This window comes from Phaethon aethereus (assembly GCF_964289735.1).
Source record: "Phaethon aethereus genome assembly, chromosome: 2".
NCBI lineage: Eukaryota > Metazoa > Chordata > Aves > Phaethontiformes > Phaethontidae > Phaethon > Phaethon aethereus.
The window spans coordinates 159,673,294-159,695,332 of NC_138582.1; the positions used below are offsets into that span (position 1 = coordinate 159,673,294).

At 38.1% G+C, this 22,039-nt stretch overlaps 1 protein-coding gene across 1 annotated transcript in view; it reads right to left on the reverse strand.

Moving 5' to 3' along the window:
- The window catches only part of WDR37 (WD repeat domain 37), a gene marked incomplete at both ends in the record, with an annotated part of 37,680 nt that overhangs the window by 11,971 nt on the left and 3,670 nt on the right, over positions 1 to 22,039 (reverse strand). Inside the window, 9 exons of the mRNA XM_081997004.1 lie at positions 2,793 to 2,934; positions 3,475 to 3,712; positions 5,728 to 5,804; positions 8,991 to 9,035; positions 11,152 to 11,223; positions 12,631 to 12,766; positions 17,946 to 18,010; positions 18,179 to 18,274; positions 21,405 to 21,501. Of these exons, the coding sequence (XP_081853130.1) occupies positions 2,793 to 2,934; positions 3,475 to 3,712; positions 5,728 to 5,804; positions 8,991 to 9,035; positions 11,152 to 11,223; positions 12,631 to 12,766; positions 17,946 to 18,010; positions 18,179 to 18,274; positions 21,405 to 21,501 (968 nt within the window). The remainder of the gene's footprint in view (positions 1 to 2,792; positions 2,935 to 3,474; positions 3,713 to 5,727; positions 5,805 to 8,990; positions 9,036 to 11,151; positions 11,224 to 12,630; positions 12,767 to 17,945; positions 18,011 to 18,178; positions 18,275 to 21,404; positions 21,502 to 22,039) is intronic.

Sequence of the window (22,039 nt, forward strand, 5' to 3'; positions counted from 1 at the left end):
TCATAAATCTAACTCATGAAGACTACTAAAAAGGAAGCTGAAATTACACTACCCCCGTATGTCTTTAGTACTCAAACAGACACAAAGCGTAATATTGCAGGGAACACAAAACCCTGCATTTCCGAGCAGGTGTAGTCTCGATTCCTTGCCCCTGCCCGCATTTCCAAACCTAAAAATTGCTGTTGGTGGCAGGAACTCCATGCCGGATGCAAAGTTTCAAGAGTCAGCAGCCGTCCGCCCCGCTCCGACTTCAGGGTCGGGCCCCCGAGAGCCCCTGCCGTGCGGGTCTTCCGCGGGGGCGGGGCGGCCGCGGGCCGAGGTCATGCGGCGGAGCCACGCGCGGCCGGCAGGGCGCTGGTGCCACCTGCTGGCGAGGCCGCCCGGCGGCAGGGCCAGGGCCGCGGCCGTGTCCCGGCGGCAGGGCCGGGCGGCCGGCAGCGCTCGCTCAGCGCTGGCCCCGCTGCTCGGCGCCGGTCTCGCTCTGCTGCGCACACAAGCGCGCAGCGCCGGCAGGAGCCTCAGGGCGTCCAGGAGAGGAGCGAGTGCCAGGCAGCGCCTCACGGGGCGCGAGGGACCGACGCGGGCAGTGCGGGCCTTGGGTCGCTAGGATTCGGTGATGGTTTGGATCCCTTGTGAGAAGGGGCATCGGGATGGAGTAAGATGTTGGGGGCCACCACACAATAAAAGGTATGTTGGCCTCGTGATTGAGGTATTTGGCACCTAATATACTGGTTTAACGCATTAGGAGGTCATCTGGTGAAATACCATCTGGAAAAAAAATAGCTGTTCCATGAGCTCTAGACAGCTATTCATCAGGTACTGTTTAGCAAGAAGCTGTTAAAACATACGGTTGAGGACTTTTAAATCATCAGCGTTAATGACTGTAACACCCAATTTACAGAACTGATTCCAAGAGCCTATCAAAATATTAAAAACTTGGCAAATTACTCCAACAGACATCAATGAAAGCCAAAAAGTGTTTTGTGTGTATGTATTTTCCAGTCAACAGATAAAAGATTCTCCTACACCGCTGCTTAATGCAAGAAGATTGTTATCATGTTGATTTGAGAGTAATTTAAAAATATTTTGCTGATAGGCAGTATGATGATGGACCAAAAATAAAATGCTCAAAGTATGTCTTGCCTGCAAAATACCGAGCTCCTCTCTGCTCTCTGACTGCATTCCTCAGTGAAATACTCATCTTCTGTAACAGAATCATCTCTTTAACAAAACAGCTGAACAACCTTAGCCATTAAATACTACAGTCAGTTTTGAGACTCTTTGAGTGTATTTGATAAAAAGTTTGTGTTGATACTAAAAACTCAAACATTCAGAGAACAAAACGGGGACAGACAATACAGCAGACAAACACAAATATGAAGACAATTAAAAGCTGGAATAAGAGTGACCTAAGAAATTGCTCCAGGTCTATTCCATACCTAAAAAATAAACTTCCTGATAGTTTATAGATCTCAGTGATAGAGGCCAAAATACCAGGTAACACCTTTTACAGTATGCACCATCACCCCAGATACCATCATTTGGTCTCAGCATCCATACAGAAAAACACTAATGTCAATTATGTTCCTTCCTCTGAAAAAATGTCCTGGGACAAAGCAATTAATTAGCTCAGAAAAAAATGCAAGCACCAATGGACACATCAACTTCCAACTTCTACAAGTCATTCTAGAGCAAGTGATAGAAGAATACAAAAATCATGGCATGAAACAATTTCTAGGAGGGAGACTACAAAATTAATCTTACTCTTCTATGAGGAGGAGATCGCCACTTGTATGAGATGATTGTTGTGCACCAAATAATTTATCAAGTTGAGGAGTCTGGGGCGGAGGGATTCAAAGAAGTTTTACTTTGTATATAGGTTACCCAACTGCTGGGAAAATGAGAAAGTGGACACTGAAACTCAGTCATAATGCAAACTACACATGTGAATTACCAAAAAGTAGAAACATAAATAAATATTTGTGGTTTTTGTTTTGAGCTAGGATTAACAATCATCTCTTATGTGGAAGAAGGGAGGTAAAATTTGTTTCTAAAACAGTCGAGTTCAGACAGTCCAAAATCTTAAAAAAAGATTCGCTTCCTTGTGTGAAGTATTTCAAAGTTATTCCTGCATTTTCCATGTATGAAAGCTCTGATTAACAGAAAAGTAAGTCAACACCGTAACATAGATTCCCATGACTGCATTTGCCCATATTTAACAGTAGCCAGTAAAAAAACTTAAAACCTAAATTGGTACCTAAAAACGTTACACCAAAACCAGTTTTCATAGAACATGGTAATCAGTGTCCTTACTTTAATTTCTTGGTTTATGTACAAATTAGAAGCTCTAAATTAAAGAGTAAAAATTAATCCTGCATTTTTCCCCCCACTGCTTTCAAAGAAGTAACTTTTATTTCACACTGAGTATCATGACAAGCAGAGGTTATCTGGTTGATCAACTGCATTACAGCAATACCCCAAAACTACAGGCATAACCAATGCGAAAAACAACCTCGTACCTTAAACTACCTTTAGTTGTAAGGAGAGTTATCTAGACTTATCATATAAGCAGTATCACACCAAGAGCCCTGGCTGCTGTTTTGGAAATTAAGCACTGCTCTGTTACATTTGGAGGAGGACAGTTAGGGTTTCTGTGAAAATCAGTCTCCTAAAACAGGGGTATGAACCTAGTACCTCAATAAAGAGCACAGGAACAGTTTTGTTCAGATTAGCACCTGAATACATTTATACTTTTGGAAGTTGTAAAAACCTGTGAAGGAACTGTCACTTACTCTGTGTGGCCCTGAAAGACATTCACAGAATGGATAGAAGGATCTCTGAAATCCCACAGACGGAAGGTTGTATCGCGTGATGATGTCACCACAAGACGCTGGGTGGGATGTGTACAACAATGTGTTAGCTCTTGGTCATGCCCTACAATCACAGATGAGAACATGTAAGGTAATGAAAATAAGACTTTTCATCTCCACATACACTTGGAATGAAATGCTGATGATTTTTTTTCTTTTTTCCCCCCAAACAGGAAAGAATGATAATACTCATTCTGAATTTTAATGTTGCTACTGCTGTAAAAGTTTGGAACTCTACTTAAGAGCAAAAAAAAACCCCACTACTCATTTCACATTATTATGAAGCAGTGATAGGTTATTGCGACTTAAGATGCCATGAACAGAACAAAAGCATTTTTGCAAGAACTAAAATTTGGCTACATTCAGTTTAAAAACAAGTACTTCCATAGGTTATATCACAAGCTTAAAAGAACACAAATTCATGCCCAGAGGATTACAAATTTCTAAAGAAACCATTACAAAATTGAGCAGCAGCTTAAGTCTTGTACACACTTGCATCATACTCCAGGCAAACAACTTACTTTTCCCAATGCTTCAGTATCTACAAATAATCCCACATATAAAAATAAACCACCAATTTATCTTTTTGTGAGTGAACAAATACCTGTAAGAGAATGGACAAGCTCAGAAGTCTCTACATCATACAGATTTGCTGTCCTATCCCATGACGCTGTCACAGCTTGCTTCCCCCCAACAAGCCAGTCTGCTGCTATGACCACTCCTTGATGGCTTTTCAGCGAAGTTAATGGGGCTCTGACAGTGGGACAATCACTAGAACCATCTCCATCTCCATCAGGTTCATCTTTATCTGAGAACTCAACTTCATCTTCTCCAGACATTTGCTATAAAATACAAGAGAAAAAGAGATTTAGAATAAAAGGGAAGGACTGTCTCTAAGTTACATCTTCCAGTGTAAATGCTTCCCAATCACCTTAATGTGAATGTGGGCAACTTAATTTTGTAGAATCTAGCCTATTCAGGCACTCACTATCAAAAACTTAATTGGCGGAATAATACCAGTGAGTAAAATGCAGTTTTAATAAACTAATTCATTTCAAAATCCCCCCCTTTACTTACTTACAGGTAAGGATAGGAAGCATCTAAGAGGACACTATTTTAATCTTTGGGAAGATAATCACTTACAGCCATATTTTTAGCCATTAGAATCAAAATAATGACATCGATATTTGTATGCTGATCAATACACAGCCATCATGCAGCGCTGATGTAAACTGGATGCAAAATTAATTATTTTGCTAACTATGAAGCATCGATCTCTGAACCCTATTTCACTTATGCAAGACAAATGTACTTTTCTTTGATGATATTTGGATGTGAAAAAGGTAACATTTATACTGCTCTTTCAAAGTAGAAATGCCAAATCAAATAAACTGAACAAAACATCTTCCATTCAGAAATCTAGGTTCAACAAGGCCAAGTGCAAGGTCCTGCACCTGGGTCAGGGCAACCCCCCGTATCAATACGGGCTGGATGATGAGGGAATGGAGAGCAGCCCTGCCGAGAAAGACTTGGGGGTACTGGTGGATGAAAAGCTGGACATGAGCCGGCAAAGTGTCCTGGGCTGCATCCAAAGAAGCATGGCCAGCAGGATGAGGGAGGTGATTCTGCTCCCCTACTACTCCTCCTCCTCCTCTACTCTGCTCTGGTAAGACCCCAACTACAGTGCTGCGTCCAGCTCTGGAGCCCTCAGCACAGGAGAGACATGGACCTGTTGGAGCGGGTCCAGAAGAGGCCACCAAAATGACCAGGAGGGTGGAACACCTCTCCTATGAGGACAGGCTGAAAGAGTTGGGGTTGTTCAGCCTGGAGAAGAGAAGGGTCTGGGAGACCTTCTTGCAGCCTTCCAGTAGTTAAAGGGGGCTTGTAAGAAAGATGGGTACAGATGTTTTAGCAGGGCCTTTTGCAACAGGACAAGGCATAATGGTTTTAAGCTAAGAGAAGGTAGATTTAGACTAGATCTAAGGAAGACTTTTTTGACAATGAGGGTGGTGAAACCCTGGCACAGGTTGCCCAGAGAGGTGGTAGATGCCCCATCCCTGGAAACATTCCAGGTCAGGTTGGACTGGGCTCTGAGCAACCTGATCTAGTTGAAGATGTCCCTGCTTATTGCAGGGGGCTGGACTAGATGACATTTAAGTGTCCCTTCCAACCCAAACTATTCTGTGATTCTGTGATTATACAGCCATCTCTTGCCCCTGCTCAGCTTAATGAGAAGCTCATGCTATAAACTATGTTTGTCTTCATAATTTAGTAAGGGTATTTTTATCTCAAATACAACATTTGACAGTCTACAGTAAACATTGACTAAACAAAAGCCTGGGGACAACACCATCAGATAGTATGATGAGTGCTGGCAGGGGTCGATTAGAAATCAACAAAGATGCAATTAAATAAATGCCAAAAATACAAGTCTTTACCATCAGTTTTTAATTCATACCAACTATAGCTAATGCAGGTGCCTCTAAGTTAAGCTACAAGAATTTAACCAGTTTAAAAAGAACCTTACTATTATTTATTACTTGAATTATTACAAAAACATTTTACTCAACAGTTCATTCACTTACACATTTACTACCTTGAGCAAAAAGTCTAATGTACTTGCAGCTGCATATTCTATTCTGCACCATAGATCTTTGAAAACATGAAGTGAGTCTTTGTTGAAAGAAAGGCTGAAATGTATCTGTTAAACTAAAAGCTTAAAATCCCAACTTTTGCAATCCTGAAATCATGTAATTTTTTAATTATGTAGACATTTAACATTCAATCTTATCATAAAACCTGTATCTGATGAAATTGCTGTGCAATTAGTTTTAGTTGCAGTAGGTTGATTGCTTACATTGCAGTCTGCAGTTGGCTGAGGTGCAGGCAACTGTACCATGTATCTCCAGATGTGAGCTGTCTGGTCTCCAGATGCTGCACAGGGGGAAAAGAGGTAAAAAAGACAGAAAAAGAGATTAAATAAGAGTATTCCCATGGACAATAAAAAACAAGTTTTAACATTATATTTGGCAATACCGAGTTCCATCTTTTTCTAACATACTATTATGACCTTTTTGGTAAGCAAGCCTCAACATCAACGGTTACTTTCCTGGGTTCAATACTGCTAAGAACATAACTCATTATGCAAAACATAAGTAGCTAACAAATTAATCATTCCTACAGTGAAAACATCCACTTAAATACTACACATCAGAACACGATTATCACTGCTGTTCTAATATGTAACATCTGAAGAAGGCATTTAATACATCACCAGGTGCAATCCTTCATTTGCTATTTCTCAGAATACTGGGGTGGTTCTTCATTCAATGATTTCTTCCATTAAATGTTTTTAGCATGGTTTTAAAACCCAAAAGAGCACAGATGAAGCTACTCTGCTTCTGCCTTGAGGTACTCAGCTTAACTAGCACCAGTTCACAGCTCAGCAGGTATCATCTGATTTTAGACTTCATTTATTTTTGAAACAGACTTATCCATTATTAACTAGAGGAGAAACTCAAGATTCTCCTTGTTATGGACAGAACAAACATGCTGTTATACCTAGGGGTACAGTGCCGAGAGTTCTAGATTGAGAAGAAAAACAGTTTGTTATGGGTATGCACAGATCTGGCATGTGCAATGTACATGAAAGCACTAGGAAAAAATATCTCATCTAATAGACTGAGTAAGAAGGCTACAAGAAAGATCAACCTACTTTTATTTCTGATGTCAGTATTCTGGATCAGCAAGGCAGATTTTTTTTTATTTTAATCCATTCTAAATCAATCAAGTGACACTGAAGAACAGGTCCTCTGAAAACTTTCAATGGAAATACTTTGCAGAACCACCTCTCAGAAAAATAATAGAAGAACAAAAATCTAGCTATGAACAGCTTTTGTTTGTTTCATTTGGTTTGTTTTTTGTAAGTCAGTTTATACAGCAACTTTGTTTATGGTACTGAAACAATGGCTGCAGTTAGCATACGACAACAGGAAAATCCGAATAGCCAAACTTAAATTGTTAGCCTAGATAGAAGGCATTCTACTCCCCACCTACATTTAAAGTGGTTACTGTAAATGCAGAAAGAAGCAGTGTTTTAATTTCTAACCTCAGTAATAATTATCCTCATTTTACAATGACTTACCTAATAGCAGCAAATTGAGTCCAGATCTCTTTAATCCCAAAGCTAGTGCCCTAATTGCTGGACCGTATGAACCACAGTATTAGCCACATTAGACAGTTTTCAAACCTGAAGCTGCGCTGATGATATTCTCCGTCCTGAAAACACCTTTACACTAACAGCCATATTTTTGAGCTGTTTTTTTCTGCACACTCAGTATCACAATATTCTTTTCCTTTACTGCTGGAAATATCACATATTTCAAAAGGGTTAAAATAAAATTAGAGTAGAATATTTCAGTTGGAAGGGACCTACAAGGATCATCTAGTCCAACTGTCTGTCCACTTCAGGGTTGACAAGTTAAAGCACATTGTTAAGGGCATTGTCCAAATGCCAAATACTGACAGGCTCAGGGCATTGACTGCCTCTCTAGGAAGCCTGTTCCAGTGTTTGACCACCCTCTTGGTAAAGAAATGCTTCCTAATGTCCAGTCTAAACCTCCCCTTGTGCAGCTTTGAACTATTCCCATGCATCCCATCACTGGATACCAGGGAGAAGAGATCAGCACCTCCTTCTCTGCTTCCTCTCCTCAGGAAGCTGTAGAGGTCACCCCTCAGTTGCCTTTTCTCCAAACTAAACAAGCCCAAAGTCCTCAGCCACTCCTCACAGGACATGCCTTCCAGTCCCTTCACCAGCTTTGTTGCTCTCCTCTGGATGCATCCAAGGACCTTCACATCCTTCTTAAATTGTGGGGCCCAAAACTGCACACAGTACTCAGGGTGAGGCCACACCAATGCTGAATACAGTGGGATAATCACCTCTTTTGACCAGCTGGCTATAGTGTGATGCACCCCTGGATGCAGTTTGCCCACTTGGCTGCCCAGTGGCAGGCACTGCTGACATAACTGAGCCTGCCGTTGACCAGCACCTCCAGATCCCTTTCTGCAGGGCTGCTCTCCAGCCAGTCCTCTCCCAATTTATACTTCTGTCCATCATTACTCCATCCGAGATGCAGAGTCAGACACTTGGACTTGTTAAATTTCATCCCATTAATCATAGCCCAATGCTCCAATGTATCTTGTCCCTGAAGAGAGTCAGGAGCACCTCTCAGTTTGCTATCATCATCACACTTGCTAATGGCGCATTCAACTCCTGCATCCAGCTTGTTGATAAATACATTGAACAGAACTAGTCCTAGAATTTAACCCTGAGGAACACCACTGGTCATCAGTCAACAGCCAGATGTAGGCCCATTCACTACAACTGAGCTCTGCCCTTCAGCCAGTTCTTCACTCAGCACGCCATGAACCTGCTCATCCCACAGCTGGACAACTTGTGAGGGACAGTATCAAAAGCCTTACTAAAATTAAACTACATCCACCACCTACCCCTCATCCACTAGGTGGCTGACCTTATCATAGAAGGATATCAAATTAGTTAAACAGGATTTTCCCTTTGTGACTCCATGCTGACTGTGCCTGATGATTGCATTATTCTTTAAATGCCTTTCAACAGTACCCAGTATAATCTTCTCCATAATTTTTCCAGGAACTGAGGTTGGACTAACTGGTCTGCAGTTCCCTGGGTCTTCCCTCATGTCTGTCTTGTAAATTGGAATAACACTGGCAAAGTTCCAGTCAACAGGGACCTCCCCAGATTCCCAAGACCTTTGGTAGATGATTGAGAGGGGTCCTGCCATAACATCTGTTAGCTCCTTCACTACTCTAGGATGCATCCCATCAGGCCCCATGGACTTAAGAGTCATACACCAGCTGAATGTTCACAAGTGTCTGTTTTGGAACAGGTAAGCACAAATGACAATGATATGACAAACACAAATGATCTAGCTCTGATTTGTCATGCCTTAAAAAAATAATTCCATCAAAAAGAACACCGACAAAGCAGTAGGGAGAAGGGCTACAACCAAAAAGATGCTAGCAAATGACACTTATTTTTCCATAATGATTAACATACTCAGCATATGAAAAAACTTTACATACCTGTAAGAGCCACTTGCTCCGTTGGATGAAACTTTATGGAATTTACTGTGTGAAATCAAAGTAAAGTTTTAAGCTAGTATACTATAAGAATTATTTCACAATGTTTTGTCATTAAAAGCAGTGAAAAATCAAGTAGTCTTCAGTTTTGTAGTACAGCAATCTCTTAGGTGAGGTAAAGCACAATGGTATTTTATTTGAGTCCATAAACCTATGTAGTATCAAGGAAAGCAGCTATAGTTGATTATAGAACGATACATATTTTCTAGCAAGTTATTTCCTGAATCTAGTACAAGTGTTTCATGTTATAGAGGATAAACAAACCACATTCAAATAGTCATGTGTAAGCTGACAGGAGATAATGCTCTGGGCTTCCACAGAGAGAATTTAAGTATTCGTAACTATTTCTAATGTAATGAAAACTTACTATATATGACCATCAACTTTCTGATTATTACTTAAGATTGCAAGATCAAATGCATAAAAACCTAATGCAAATAATGAAGATTACAGTTCTGCAACCATACGTAATCAAAACATTATTGTTCTAAAATAGTCCTGCAAGAATTCTATCAGCCTATAAAGCTCTCAATTTTTTCAGTGCATAAGATTTAATTACTTTTCATTACTAAGCACATTCATTTGCAAAATCCATAAGCTTCTCTTCCACAGTTCTTCAAGAAAGAAGTTAGAAATCATTTCCACACGTCATAGAAGTAAAATAGATGCTTATGTTGTCAGAAGAGTGTGGTGTAATGAGTCTAAAAGGATAGTCTAAAAAGATACTCCTTAAATTGCTCACACTGAACTAACTCAATGATGCACCTACTGCTGGCACCCAATACCTTTGCTCCATTTCAAATCAACTTTCAAACATAAACAAGTAAAGAAAAGTTTTACTAAATGAAAAATTATTTTTAATATAATTTATATATTTTTTATAAATTATAGTGTATATACATTTTACATACTCTTTTTTTTTTTACTTAGTTTACACACAGCTGTTTAATAAAAGCTCTAACCTGTGTTTATCTTCATGGTTATCCAAATAGCAATTAAAAAAAGCCCCAACTATTGACATAAAAATGCAAGTGATTGGAGTTTTTAAACATGGCTTTATGAAGGCTAAAGATACCTCAGGTTGCTTGCTATCTGGAGAGGGTATCTGAACAAATTAAAGTGTTACCTGTTGTTTCTATACATCTATCAATTAGTATCTTTGTGCTGTAGGTGCTAGAAGTCATATAGTAGAAAAAAAAAGGTAGAACTCATGGTTGAGGCAGCTTACCACTCTCTGGAGAACTTACTATCTTTGCCACAAAGTTCATGTGATGTGCTACCTGAATTACTTTACCAAACACAGTAGGTCAATAGCTGCATTCCTCATCTTCTGGGTGCATGACTCTACACTCCGGGGTACAACCACTCAATGTGCTCCACTCTCAACAGCAGGTTAGAGCTATGGAAAACCTCTTCACCTTTGGTCTATAAAACCCTATATTGTAACCCGTTATGAGACAGACGGGGGATAATCAATGCGGTGCTTCTCCAATTTGACACCAAAAATTAAGAATAACATAAAAAACATGCACTGCACTGCACATCTCCACCTAAAGAGGGGTTTAAAAACACTGTTTCTGAAATATTCATACTGGTACAGAGGAAGACAAATGCCTACACTGAATTAACTGTCTTCAAAACAAGATTTTAATACCATGCAAGAAATTATATATGGGATCATGTATTAAACAAAGACGTGCAAACACATGTTCACCCAGCATCTGCATTTTGTATCCCAAATATAACCCAGACGTGGCAAAACAGCTAATTTCTGATTATATAAGCTTCTCTTGTTCTGCATATGTATGAGACCTCAATGAGTTCTGACATTTAACTTCTGAGTGTCATAACTGTGCCTGTAAATTTCTTTATATGGACTTGTTTATTCATTTAGCATTTACAGAACTGTCTCAATACGCCTCTGCAAGAAAGAATCACATTACAAAACATTCTTTGTATGAAGATTAGTGGAACTTCACAACTGACTTGTTAATGGTATTGGCAAATCTGCAAGTGAAACCGCAATAAACATTTCTGTAGTTGTCCAAAACGCATTTCCCCCTCCCACACTGTTTCCAGTTTCCACAACATGCCCTTATCTTACCTGATCCAACATGCCCTACATACTTGACAAGGCACTTCCCTGTTTCTATGCTCCACAGCAAAGCAGTGTGATCTACAAAGATTAAAAAGTGGCTGTCAAAATTGTTACAAATGTATGTTTTTCACTTTTAACCAATTCAACAAACAAGTTATCTTCAAATTTAGCTCATACCATACAAAATAGATTTCAAATGTAGAACAAACCAAATCTCTTATATACAAAATATAAAAGCTTCTTATCATTATAACTTAATACACATCTCCCCAAAAAGGTAAAAGTGCTGTCCCAATCAGATTAATTTGCAGTAAATATTGAAAGCCAAATTCTACTTTCAGTATTTTTCCTAACTTGGTTATATACTTATGTATAATGCTCCAACTGTGTATCATGAGGTTCAGAAAGAACACAGAAAGCATTCAGTGGTGAAAAAGTCTGGCAGTCACTACAAACAAGAGTTCTGTGCATGAAAGTCCCAAATGCATATAGGTCACTGCAGAGCACTACGAAAGCTTACTTAAAAAGGGAATCACTCCAAAAGCCACTTCTTTATCCTGCTGCACCCCAAAATAAATATTTAATATAAGTATTTGTCTAAGTGGGGAGAACCTTAATGCTGAATTGGAGAATGGCTGCTTTCGAGTTACACCAGGACAAAGACAAGATGTCCCACACAGAGACAAAATGTGCCCCTCGATGGGCACATCAAAATGGTAACAGTTCAGTTTATGAAGCAGAGGTTTCTGGTCCATAATATTTACATGCAGTAAGTGTCTTCAGATTCTGTTCCAGTTTCAAAAGAGTTGTCCCTTCAAACTGAACAATTCTAACTGGTTATAGGTTATTTCCCTAAAAATTTTCCAAAACCACACAAGCCTCTAGATGGGATTTTTTGATCATAATAGATTTAGTGACTTATCCATTAGTACCTGTTCCTTCTCAAGCGGGAAGGCAGGCACCTAGTAAGTTAATCAGAACTGAAAATTAAGATTTTTAGCTGCCCCTACATTTTTAAGGCAAAAGGCAGATGAATACAAGAATATGCAAACTATGACTAAGTCTACAGCTTCTATAAAACAAAGGCTAAACAATGCTATGATAGGAAGTCTGTGGGGATCTCCGCATATAGCCGTAAAGCATTCTGTGCAAGAGACCTTTCCAAGCAAGCAGCTCCCCAACCCACCCATTTACATCATCCAACAGGCTAGAGCTCATTCTAAGGAGAACATGACCTGCATGGAAGTTAACTGGCACATACTTTAGAAAGGTCAACAAGGATGCCCAAACCTTCTAAAGGTTAAATGCATTTCAAGGAAACTCCACTTTAAGAATTTTTGAGCTACTAAACTTCTTTAAATTGACTCTTTCAGTTTGGAGGTCAGTGGCAAAGCTAAGTATTCCAGTATGCTTTTGATCTACATTTGCTATAGTTTAGGGACTGAACTAAAATTTTCTAAAGATTCAAGCAACACAAAAGTTTACCAGCAGATGCAGTTCCCAACACCACTGGTTGAGTTTTCGCGACACTGACATCCCAAATACCATCCCTGTGGCCAACATATTCCTTTACCAGTTGACAGATTGCCCTTGATGTTGTAGTTTTAAAACTGGATACAATCTGAAATAGCAGAGACACCAACAATTTTTTTCCACATTCACCCAAGATTAAGTAATTATCTCACAAATACAAATACTAACTTTTTCATAATGATTCTTCAGTGTTCTGACAGTTCACTATCGTCAAGAATTTGACATCTGATGGTTGGAAAGTGAGTTTGGATGCAAAGGTACCTTAATTACTTTTTTTTTCCCCCCCCTCTTTTTTAATAACCCCCCATTTTTACAAAAGGCAAAATAAACTATTCTGTACTACAATAACACAACCTCATTGGATTAATGAGTTGTACAAATGCAGTGTGCACTTCCCATGCAGTTTGGGTAAAGGATTAAAATTTTTAAACAAACAAAACACCCCCCCCCCAAAACTTTCCTTGCCTATTCCCAAACAAGGATACATATGATAACTTAAAGACAATCCATGTTATCCAATGTAATCTCTTTGAAAAAATGTACTTTATTAGGTAATTCTAGTAAAATCCAGAAACATTCCCATTTAAAAGTCACTGCTGTTTTTCTTCAAAAATGCAAAAAGTTAATCAAATCAAACATTAATCCAGGAGCATATTCCAGTTTATTTGTATAATAAAGCATTTTTTTTAAAGATATGTCAATCTCATCTAAGCACTCAATAAGCACATCTCCTCAAAGTCAATGCTGTTAGAGGAAAACTGATAAGACTTATTAAATCCAAATTAGTATGTGCATAAGTAATACCAAATGAAAGGAAGAAAAAGTCTAGCAAAAACGGTAAAACTATAAGGCACTATAGCACATGAAGGCTGAAAACACTCAATATCTACTGAAAGGAACCTAATTGCAGAAATTCTACAATTTCATGTGAAAGGGAAGTGCAATACTTTCTCTTTTTTTTAAAAAAAAAGCGCTTTTCTCCCTGTAACACTTATAGAGACAACGGAAATCAAGAGTAGTGAAAAATTATTTCAGTAAGAGCAAAATCACTATTAAAAATACCCTATTTTTACCCCACAAGTCTTGAAGGTCATAACTCCGCTTTGAAAAAGACTGTCTGAAAAGCTTTGTTAAAACTGAAACAAAAAGAAGACTTCAATTTATCACTGTTTTCCTCTGCATGCAATTATGGGCAGGCATCTATCTGACCGGTGAAGTCAAAGCCTTTAAATGCTTCAACACAAATCACATTAAGTCTTATCTACAGCTTAGTAAAAGTTAGAAAATTAATTAAGTCTACATTTCAGATAGAATAAACTAAGGTTAGAATCCCATTAGTTTTTTGCATCAAAAAAGGTCTTAAGTATGTCATTAAAAGAAATTACTTCCAAAAACGTTTTTAAAAGTTAAAGAATATCTGCAAAAGCATTCCAAATCCTAAGCATATCAACTTCCCAATGATGAAATGATAATGCCCTATTTGAATTCCAATTAACAGCTAATATGCATTTCGGTTTCACAGCAGAAGGAACAATCATTAAGGATGCACCCAAAAGAATATGGGTTAATGGTAAAGATTATTAGTTCAACCATACTGCAGAGCTTCATAGGCTTCGAATATAATCTTACAGATACAACTTTCACATTGAATATAGTCCTTAAACTAAATGGAGTCATGTATGAGAAGTGGAACAGCAGAATTAAGTAAACAGTTAAGGACTAATATAGCGCTTAGCTCAAATTCCAAACTTGAAGTTTTTTTCAACTCTGAACCTCACACTCGAACAAATCTTGCATTATGTCTTTCTAATGTTGGGTCAATCTCCTACTCATCAACACGCACAGGTTTCCCAAAACACCCTGGACTCTTGTTTCACTGATCATTTAATGGCAAGGCTGTAAAACTCCTTTTGGAGTATGAGCAGTCTTGAATGATCACACAGAGATAAAAGCTCAAGAACATCATCTAACACTAAATATCCACATATAGATATTTATTTAATACAAACTTTTTCTACACAACTTTCTTTTTTTGCTGTACTTCACATAAAAATAATTGGATAAATTAGACAGTGTCTGGATTACTTCCTGGTTCCTTAACCATACATAAAAAATCTTCCAAGAAAGAAAAGGAAATACTTAAATAACATGCAACTTACTAAAAAGAGGTCTCCGCACTGCAGAAAGTTTTTAAAATAACTTCAGCGTATCTCAGATTACCATATACGAATACAAGTGTGTTTCAGCTTTGTCCTCTTTCTTAAATTCCTATAGTTTCATATACTTCCTTCTATGCAGAGAAGTTTGTTCTATGCAAACACTTGAAAATTGCAAATCGAAACACCATGAAAACGGTTGTTTACCATGTAAAGAATTGAAAAATTAATACAAATTGAAACAATTGCATGACAAACAAATTGAAACACCCTGTAAAAATGCCTCTTACGCAGACAGGACACATGAGAAAGAAGAATGAAAACTTGGTCAATTCAACACCAGTCCAGCATCGTTACACTACGACCAATAAACAGAGTTTCCTGTAGAGCAATATTAAGCAGTGAGGTCAAAAAACTAAATCGTCCAAAAAGTTTTATTCCCTTTAACTGCTGGGTGAAGAAATACCATCCTTTAAGAGTCCTTCACCTGATGCAAAAGAATCAGAGATTCTGCAAGTTAGTTTATGATGAAGTGAGCTATATCATTTCAGTTTACTTTAGGATTCTGCATGAACTGTTAATGTCTTCCTGATGTCTTAACAACTGTCATATCCAGGGATTGTTAACATCAGCAATAGCACCTTGTTAACATCAAAACATTAATTTCACACAGCAATTCCTGCATCTACAAACAACTGCAGTTAAATTACAGAATCTATTACCATTAACCTATACAAAAAATTAGAGTACCAAGTACTAAATGTACTCTATCTTTCCAAGAGTTGTGCACCGGTAGATAACCCATGCTGCTAAAAGCATCCTTGTCTGATACAAGTTTTGCCAACTTAATATACAGACTCCCAACTCAGAAAAGGGATGAAAAGTAACCAGGTATGGGAATTTTTGATGAAGGACTCGAATCAAGCATGTTTACCGTAGCATTTTTCCCAAGAAAATTAACAGATTGCTTTAGTCTTAGGGTGTTTTAACACTATTAAAGCAGTCAAGCATCAGCTTGCTCATTAGAACAAGCAAATATTGAAAGCTCTTTTCAGAACAAACCTAAACTCTTTATAGGCTGGCAATCAGAAAAATGTAATCGTGTGCAATTACACAAAACAATTGATTCGTAAAACTTAGGTCTCTTCTAATCACCCACAGGGAAAAAAAGAAAAAAAAAGAAAAAAGAAGATTTCTGGCAAGTTTTAAATTAGGCATACAGTAATAGTTTAAAGGATGGCCTGAAGAGAAAAGTTGCAATCCACTGCCCCACTGAGTTTGGATCATAACCCATTTTTGCTGAACAGCATTGTTCATTTAATGCTCATAAAAAATACAGACATAAGAATTTCAAAACTGCTGAACTCTTAAAACTCTTCAAATGTCATTTTCCCAGATGGTGTATTAGGGAACTCTAACTGCAGGATACAGACAGAAAGATTATAGTTTGTCAGAAACTTAGTTATAGTCTCTCCTGACTTTTAGCTATAGTCTCTTTGTGGGTCAAGAGGTTGCAGCTTTGACTATTCTGTGCAGGAATGAAGAAATGGTCAAAATAAAGCCACTCCCATGAAGTGCAGAAAGGGTTCAAAGAACAGACTGGACAGAGATGCTCTCAACTTTATCGTTTCCCTCAGCCCTCCTCTTTACCCTGCAGTAAATTCTGATTCAAAGTTATGGAAAGAAATATATCAGCACATTCAAACATCTGATGGTTATCAACTAATAGAGTAGATATGTACGATGTCTATAATAAGGTATTAAAATTCTTCATGTTCCACTACTCATGACTACTTTGCTGTGCATGCACATCAGAACACCAGGAAGCAAAGCAATTACGCAGGAGTCTCCATCCCATGCTTCCCAGCTTCCCATGCTGAAGTTGCAAGGTCCACCTGCCTTGCCCAGGAAAGAATAAAAGCACTACGTAGCAAGCAAATAAAAGACAACACGTATTTAACACCAGCCTTAAAAAACCAAACACACACACAAAAAAAACCACCACACAAAAACAAAAACCCCAAAACTACACTAGAGAAAATACTAATTCCTAACTACACAGGACGTGTACTAATACTGTAGTCCCTATTAATATCATGTTGTTCCTATTTAAGTGACCTCATTAAAAGGATTTGTAAGTCATTAACTCTTACGAAAAAGGAAGAGGCACCTCTATGCATCAGATTGGCAAGAATAAAAAAGGAAGTTTGAAAAACAATAAAATAAAAAAGACACCAAATAAAACATAGTACCTTAGATCTATTTCACCACACTGCTCCTCTTCTTACTCTCAAATTTTCAGACTACTTAACAGATGGTATTTCCAAGACACCTACAGTCATTCCATAACCACACATTAGCCTGCAATACAGGTCAGCTCAGAGCTTCTTATATAGGTGGTTCATGTACCAGACCCCACAGTGGTTTCCTTAATAACGTATTGTGAGAAGACCCTGAGACAGGGCAAAAGGAGCAGCAGGTAAACTCTCTAAGAAAATTGAAAAAGGGGTGAGAAAGAGAAAAACAAAAATACCAGACAGACACAGATGTGCAAAATTAAAAGCATCAGAAAGGGTCACTGTGCTGAGAGACCAGGCAAAACAGATCACTAGCTACTAATTTGCAAGGCTTGCAACATAAAGGAAGGAAACCGTTCTAATCTCATAGCTTAAAAAAAATCAAAATTATTACAAAAACCCGCAAAACTATAATAGTATACATACAGATGCCTACTTACATCCCCATTTCAACTGCAATACCCAAATCATTATTCAGAAATTCACTACCTACTAAGTTCTCTACTTCCCTCACAAAATTGAGTATTTTTTTAGTTCTCTTTACAAATGAGTAATCTCACGTACACACGTGTGCACACACCCTCTCCCCTCCAACATTCATGCTTTAAAAAACATGAGCAATTACAGTGAAAATGTCATACAGTGTGGTTGAAGTAATGGGTAACTGATGAATCCAAGATAAAGATACTGTTCCTCATCAGGCAGGTTTACTCAAAGAACAGCACTACCCAGCCTAAAGAATTTATGATTTAAAGACAGCCATTTTATTCTCATGAGTACACATTGATGAGTAGAGGTTTAATTTGTCTCATACCTTGCTAGTAGATGCCTTGTAAGTTGTCTTTAATTTCTGAGAAAGCTGACTGGTACTATGACTGGCTGTTGAAACAAATAAATTCAAAGGAAGACATTTCAAATACAGCATTAGCTTATTTGTATAAGTAATTGGTATTAATTCCTTTCAATAAGATTCTAAGTTTTGGGCAGCTAAGTATAAAAAAAGTAAATTCAAAAATACTAGTTTAAGATTCTTTGTGGTTCTCTTACCTTTTGTTTTCAGTTGTCCTTTGCTCAATTCAGCTCCATCAATTGTCTGTCCTTCAGCTGCTAAACGCTCATTGAGTGTATCGATCTCTCTACGTACTAACAATAACAAAAATTCACATTAATACAAAAAATTTCATATCATTAGCAATATAATTAACACAGTATTTAAGAATTGTTATGGTAAGTAAGTAAACTATTTTATGCTAAGGACAGGAAAGGAGACCAGCTGTGATTTTATAAAAGCAGGTCTCACCAAGACATAAACCAAGACTCATGCTGAATTTTCCAGAGATCAACCTTGACCCAGATTCCAAGGAAAGTATTAGTGGCTTCTAATTACTGTTACTTTTACTAATAAATGTGAGTAAGATGAACAAAATAGCTTCTGTGAAATACACTGCACACCTGTACTGAATTACATCCAACAAAAGACAGAAAATTTCCAGTATCATAAATATTTTAGCCACAGAATTAGTATGTAATTTCTTGACAAAAATTTTATTAATCACGAAATATTCTCCCCTGAGTATCTATCTGCTGCTAGAGTTTCAGTAAGAAAGGTAGTGCAGCAAACGTGTATTTTTTTATACTTTGAGATACATTTAAAAAATGTAGAATGACATATACATTTTACATTAAAGTGTTTCAGAAACATTAAATATGATCAAAACATTTTCACTGCACATCAGACAAAGCATGTATTTGCAACAAGAACATGATTTTTTGTCAATTATTTATAACTCTCACCAGTGCCATTTCAACACAAGACAAGAGTGACGGCATAACTAAAACAAATTAGGTACTCGTAAATGATTTACAGTGGCTGGGTTGGTTTAAAGTTGCTCAACTTCATTTTATAAAGAACATTATCGTTTTTCCTCAAAAACTGAGCTGATACTCTTTAAGTGTTCTCCTCAGGTGAAATCCTGCTGCACAAGTTGCCATGATTTAGCTCCAGCTGGCAACTAGGCAACTAAGCACCACACAGCCACTTGTCTCCCCCTTCCAGGTGGGATTGGGGAGAGAATTGGCAAAAAGGTTCACGGGTTGAGAAAAAAACAATTTAATAGGACAGCAAAGGAAGAGGAAACAGTAGTAGTAGTAATAATAATAGTGATTATGAAGGAATATACAAAACCAAGCCAATGCAGTAACTGCTCACCACCCGGTGATCGAGCAGCGATTCCCGCCCCCGGCCAAGTCCGGTTCGTACCCTGAGCATGACGTTACGTGGTGGGAACATCCCTTCGGCCAGGCTGGGCCGGGGTCCCGGCTGTGCCCCCTCCCAGCTGCTTGTGCCACTCCCCGCTGGCCGAGCACGGGAGCTGAACAGCCCGTGACTGAGCATAAGCACCACAACTGCTCAGCAACAACGAAACCATCGGTGTGGTATCAGCGTTATTCTCACACCAAATCCAAAACACAGCACTGTACCAGCTCTTAGGAAGAAAAATCAACCTATCCCAGACAAAACCAGGACAGAAGCTTTAACCAAGCAGTTTTTCACTGTTCTTGAGAATAAGTCTAGGCCTGTGTTTCCACAAATTCTTAGGACTTTTTTTAAAGAAGTCATTCACTCCCAGACTTTGAAATGTGGGAGAATGCAACCCATCAGGAGTATGCTTCTTGCCATTTCTGAGAAATTCACTGAAGTCACAGTCCTAAGCACTAGAAAAGTCGGTTTTCACTTGCATACCACATCCAAGTGCTTGAAATGAGCAAAGCAAGACCCTCTTTCCTGTGTTCCCAGACCCATACTCATACACTTTTATAAAACACAGACAATGTCAAAGAGAAGTAAACAAAGAGACAGGCTTGCAGTAACAGATGACTGAAACAAACAAGCCAGGCCAATACAAGAATTGCCTGAAAGGATTAAGACTGAAGCCTGGAAGAGATAAGAACAGGCTGAAACTAGAAATAAGTTTTAATAAGGGAAAGAGAGTATATGAAGAGCAAGGGAGGAAAAACCTGAGATTCTCTACATACAGTAACCGTAACACTAATGTAGGAGTTAGACTAAGAGCAAAAAATAACAGACTGAGCATAAGAAAAGAAAAAATTCAGAACCTTTCAGTGGGGTGGCAAGAGATCACAAAGGCCAGGAGTGAACTAGAACGCTGAGGTGAAGAAGGAAGATGCAGGAGAAACAGAAGTGGAATGGAAGGAAAATAACCACACTCTGGAGGGTACAAATTCAACACTTGTTTTCTGACAAGCATTTTTGAAGTTGGGGGGGGATGGACAGGGGACAATCTCTATTTTTCTTGTTAACAGCCAACTTCTCAGCAGAAGGCTTGAGAACACAGTTGTGAAAATTGTCACTAAAAAATGTGCAGTGTTGATGATAGTCTTTAACCAATACAGTCTCAAGGTTTTAAGAGAATAAAAAAACCAGTGTCTTTTCAAGAAGCACCCAAGAATGCTTTTTTAACACAAGTGTTTGGTTAAACTGTGGGAACAGATTAGGTGTGGATAAAAATTTTACTTGGAGCCAAGCCAGACAGATTCCACAACTTGGAAACAAAGCCACACAACACAGCTTCCAAAATCCAGCAAGGAAAATTGAGTAGAAGCTTTATGGTATGACTGCCTGTGTTACTATGGATCCTCTTACATCACCTTGGATCACTTACATAATTACCACATGACTGCATTGTCATTAAACAAATAACATTTTTTGCCAATAACACCTGGAACTTTCATTTGAGTGCTCAACTTCAAAATTCATAGACAGTTGCAAGTGCTGGTTATGCAATGTACTAAGTAGTAGGATCCAGAAACCCCACATTTTACACTTTTTCAAGTAAGACACTTTGATAATTTTATTTACTAATATTAATATATCTTAATATTAACACTAATATCATTAAAATTAAGCCTGTAAATATAAAACAAAGCCACAAACTTCAATGGCTGAATGGGGTCACTACCAGATTAGTATTTTCTATACCAAAGCCTACAACGAGAAGGAAACAGTCACTTTGCTTTCTTTGCCTAAGAGTCAAGGAGGATGACACACATCAGTTATTGCTACTTGTGTCAAAGAAAGGGATTTTTCCAAAAAGATACAAGCCCCATCTTTGGCTACAAGTACAAAACAACTCAAACTCCTCACAGAAAAGTTACACTAATAACACTGCAGTATCCAAGGTAAGCATCTCAGCACTACTATATCCTAAATCCAAACAATTCATATGTTGCCAGAAAAAAATTAGATACTCACATTCCAAATTTTCAATATACAGGTTTTCAAACTCCCGCTCTATTTGTCCAAAAAGTTCAAGAAGCGTATTCCTGACAGAAGATGGTAGTTTAGAATCCTAGGAGGCAAAATACTGGGGTTTATATTTTTCTTTACATATATTTCATGTAGTTACCCTTCAATCTTAAACTGATTTTAACAGTTCTCTCTCCCAGCAAGGAGGAAAGTTAAAACTGCTAGCGTACAACACTAAACAAAAAGCTCTGTGCATCATAAAAGTTATTAATTTTAGATACTCTTTCTCTTTCAAGGGACAGAATTCAAATCAGCTGTGGGGTTTTTTTTTGTTTTTACTAGAGAAGAATTATAAAACCAAGGTACATGTACAACTCATTAAAGAAAATGCAGGGGAAAATTTATAAAATAATGTCAAGGTGCTTCCAGTTCAACCAGTTCCTTTGGTCGACAAAATAATTCAGAAGTTGACTATGCATTATGTTAGGAAGTTGTCATCACAAAGCGCCTTACTACCAAAGCTTGAGACAAACTAAGCTTTTAAACATATTTTTAACATTTACCTATTTTTGTCAGTAACCGTAACTAAGTGTGAAGGAAACTGCAATTTCTAATCCTTCCCTCCCCAGATATTACTCAAG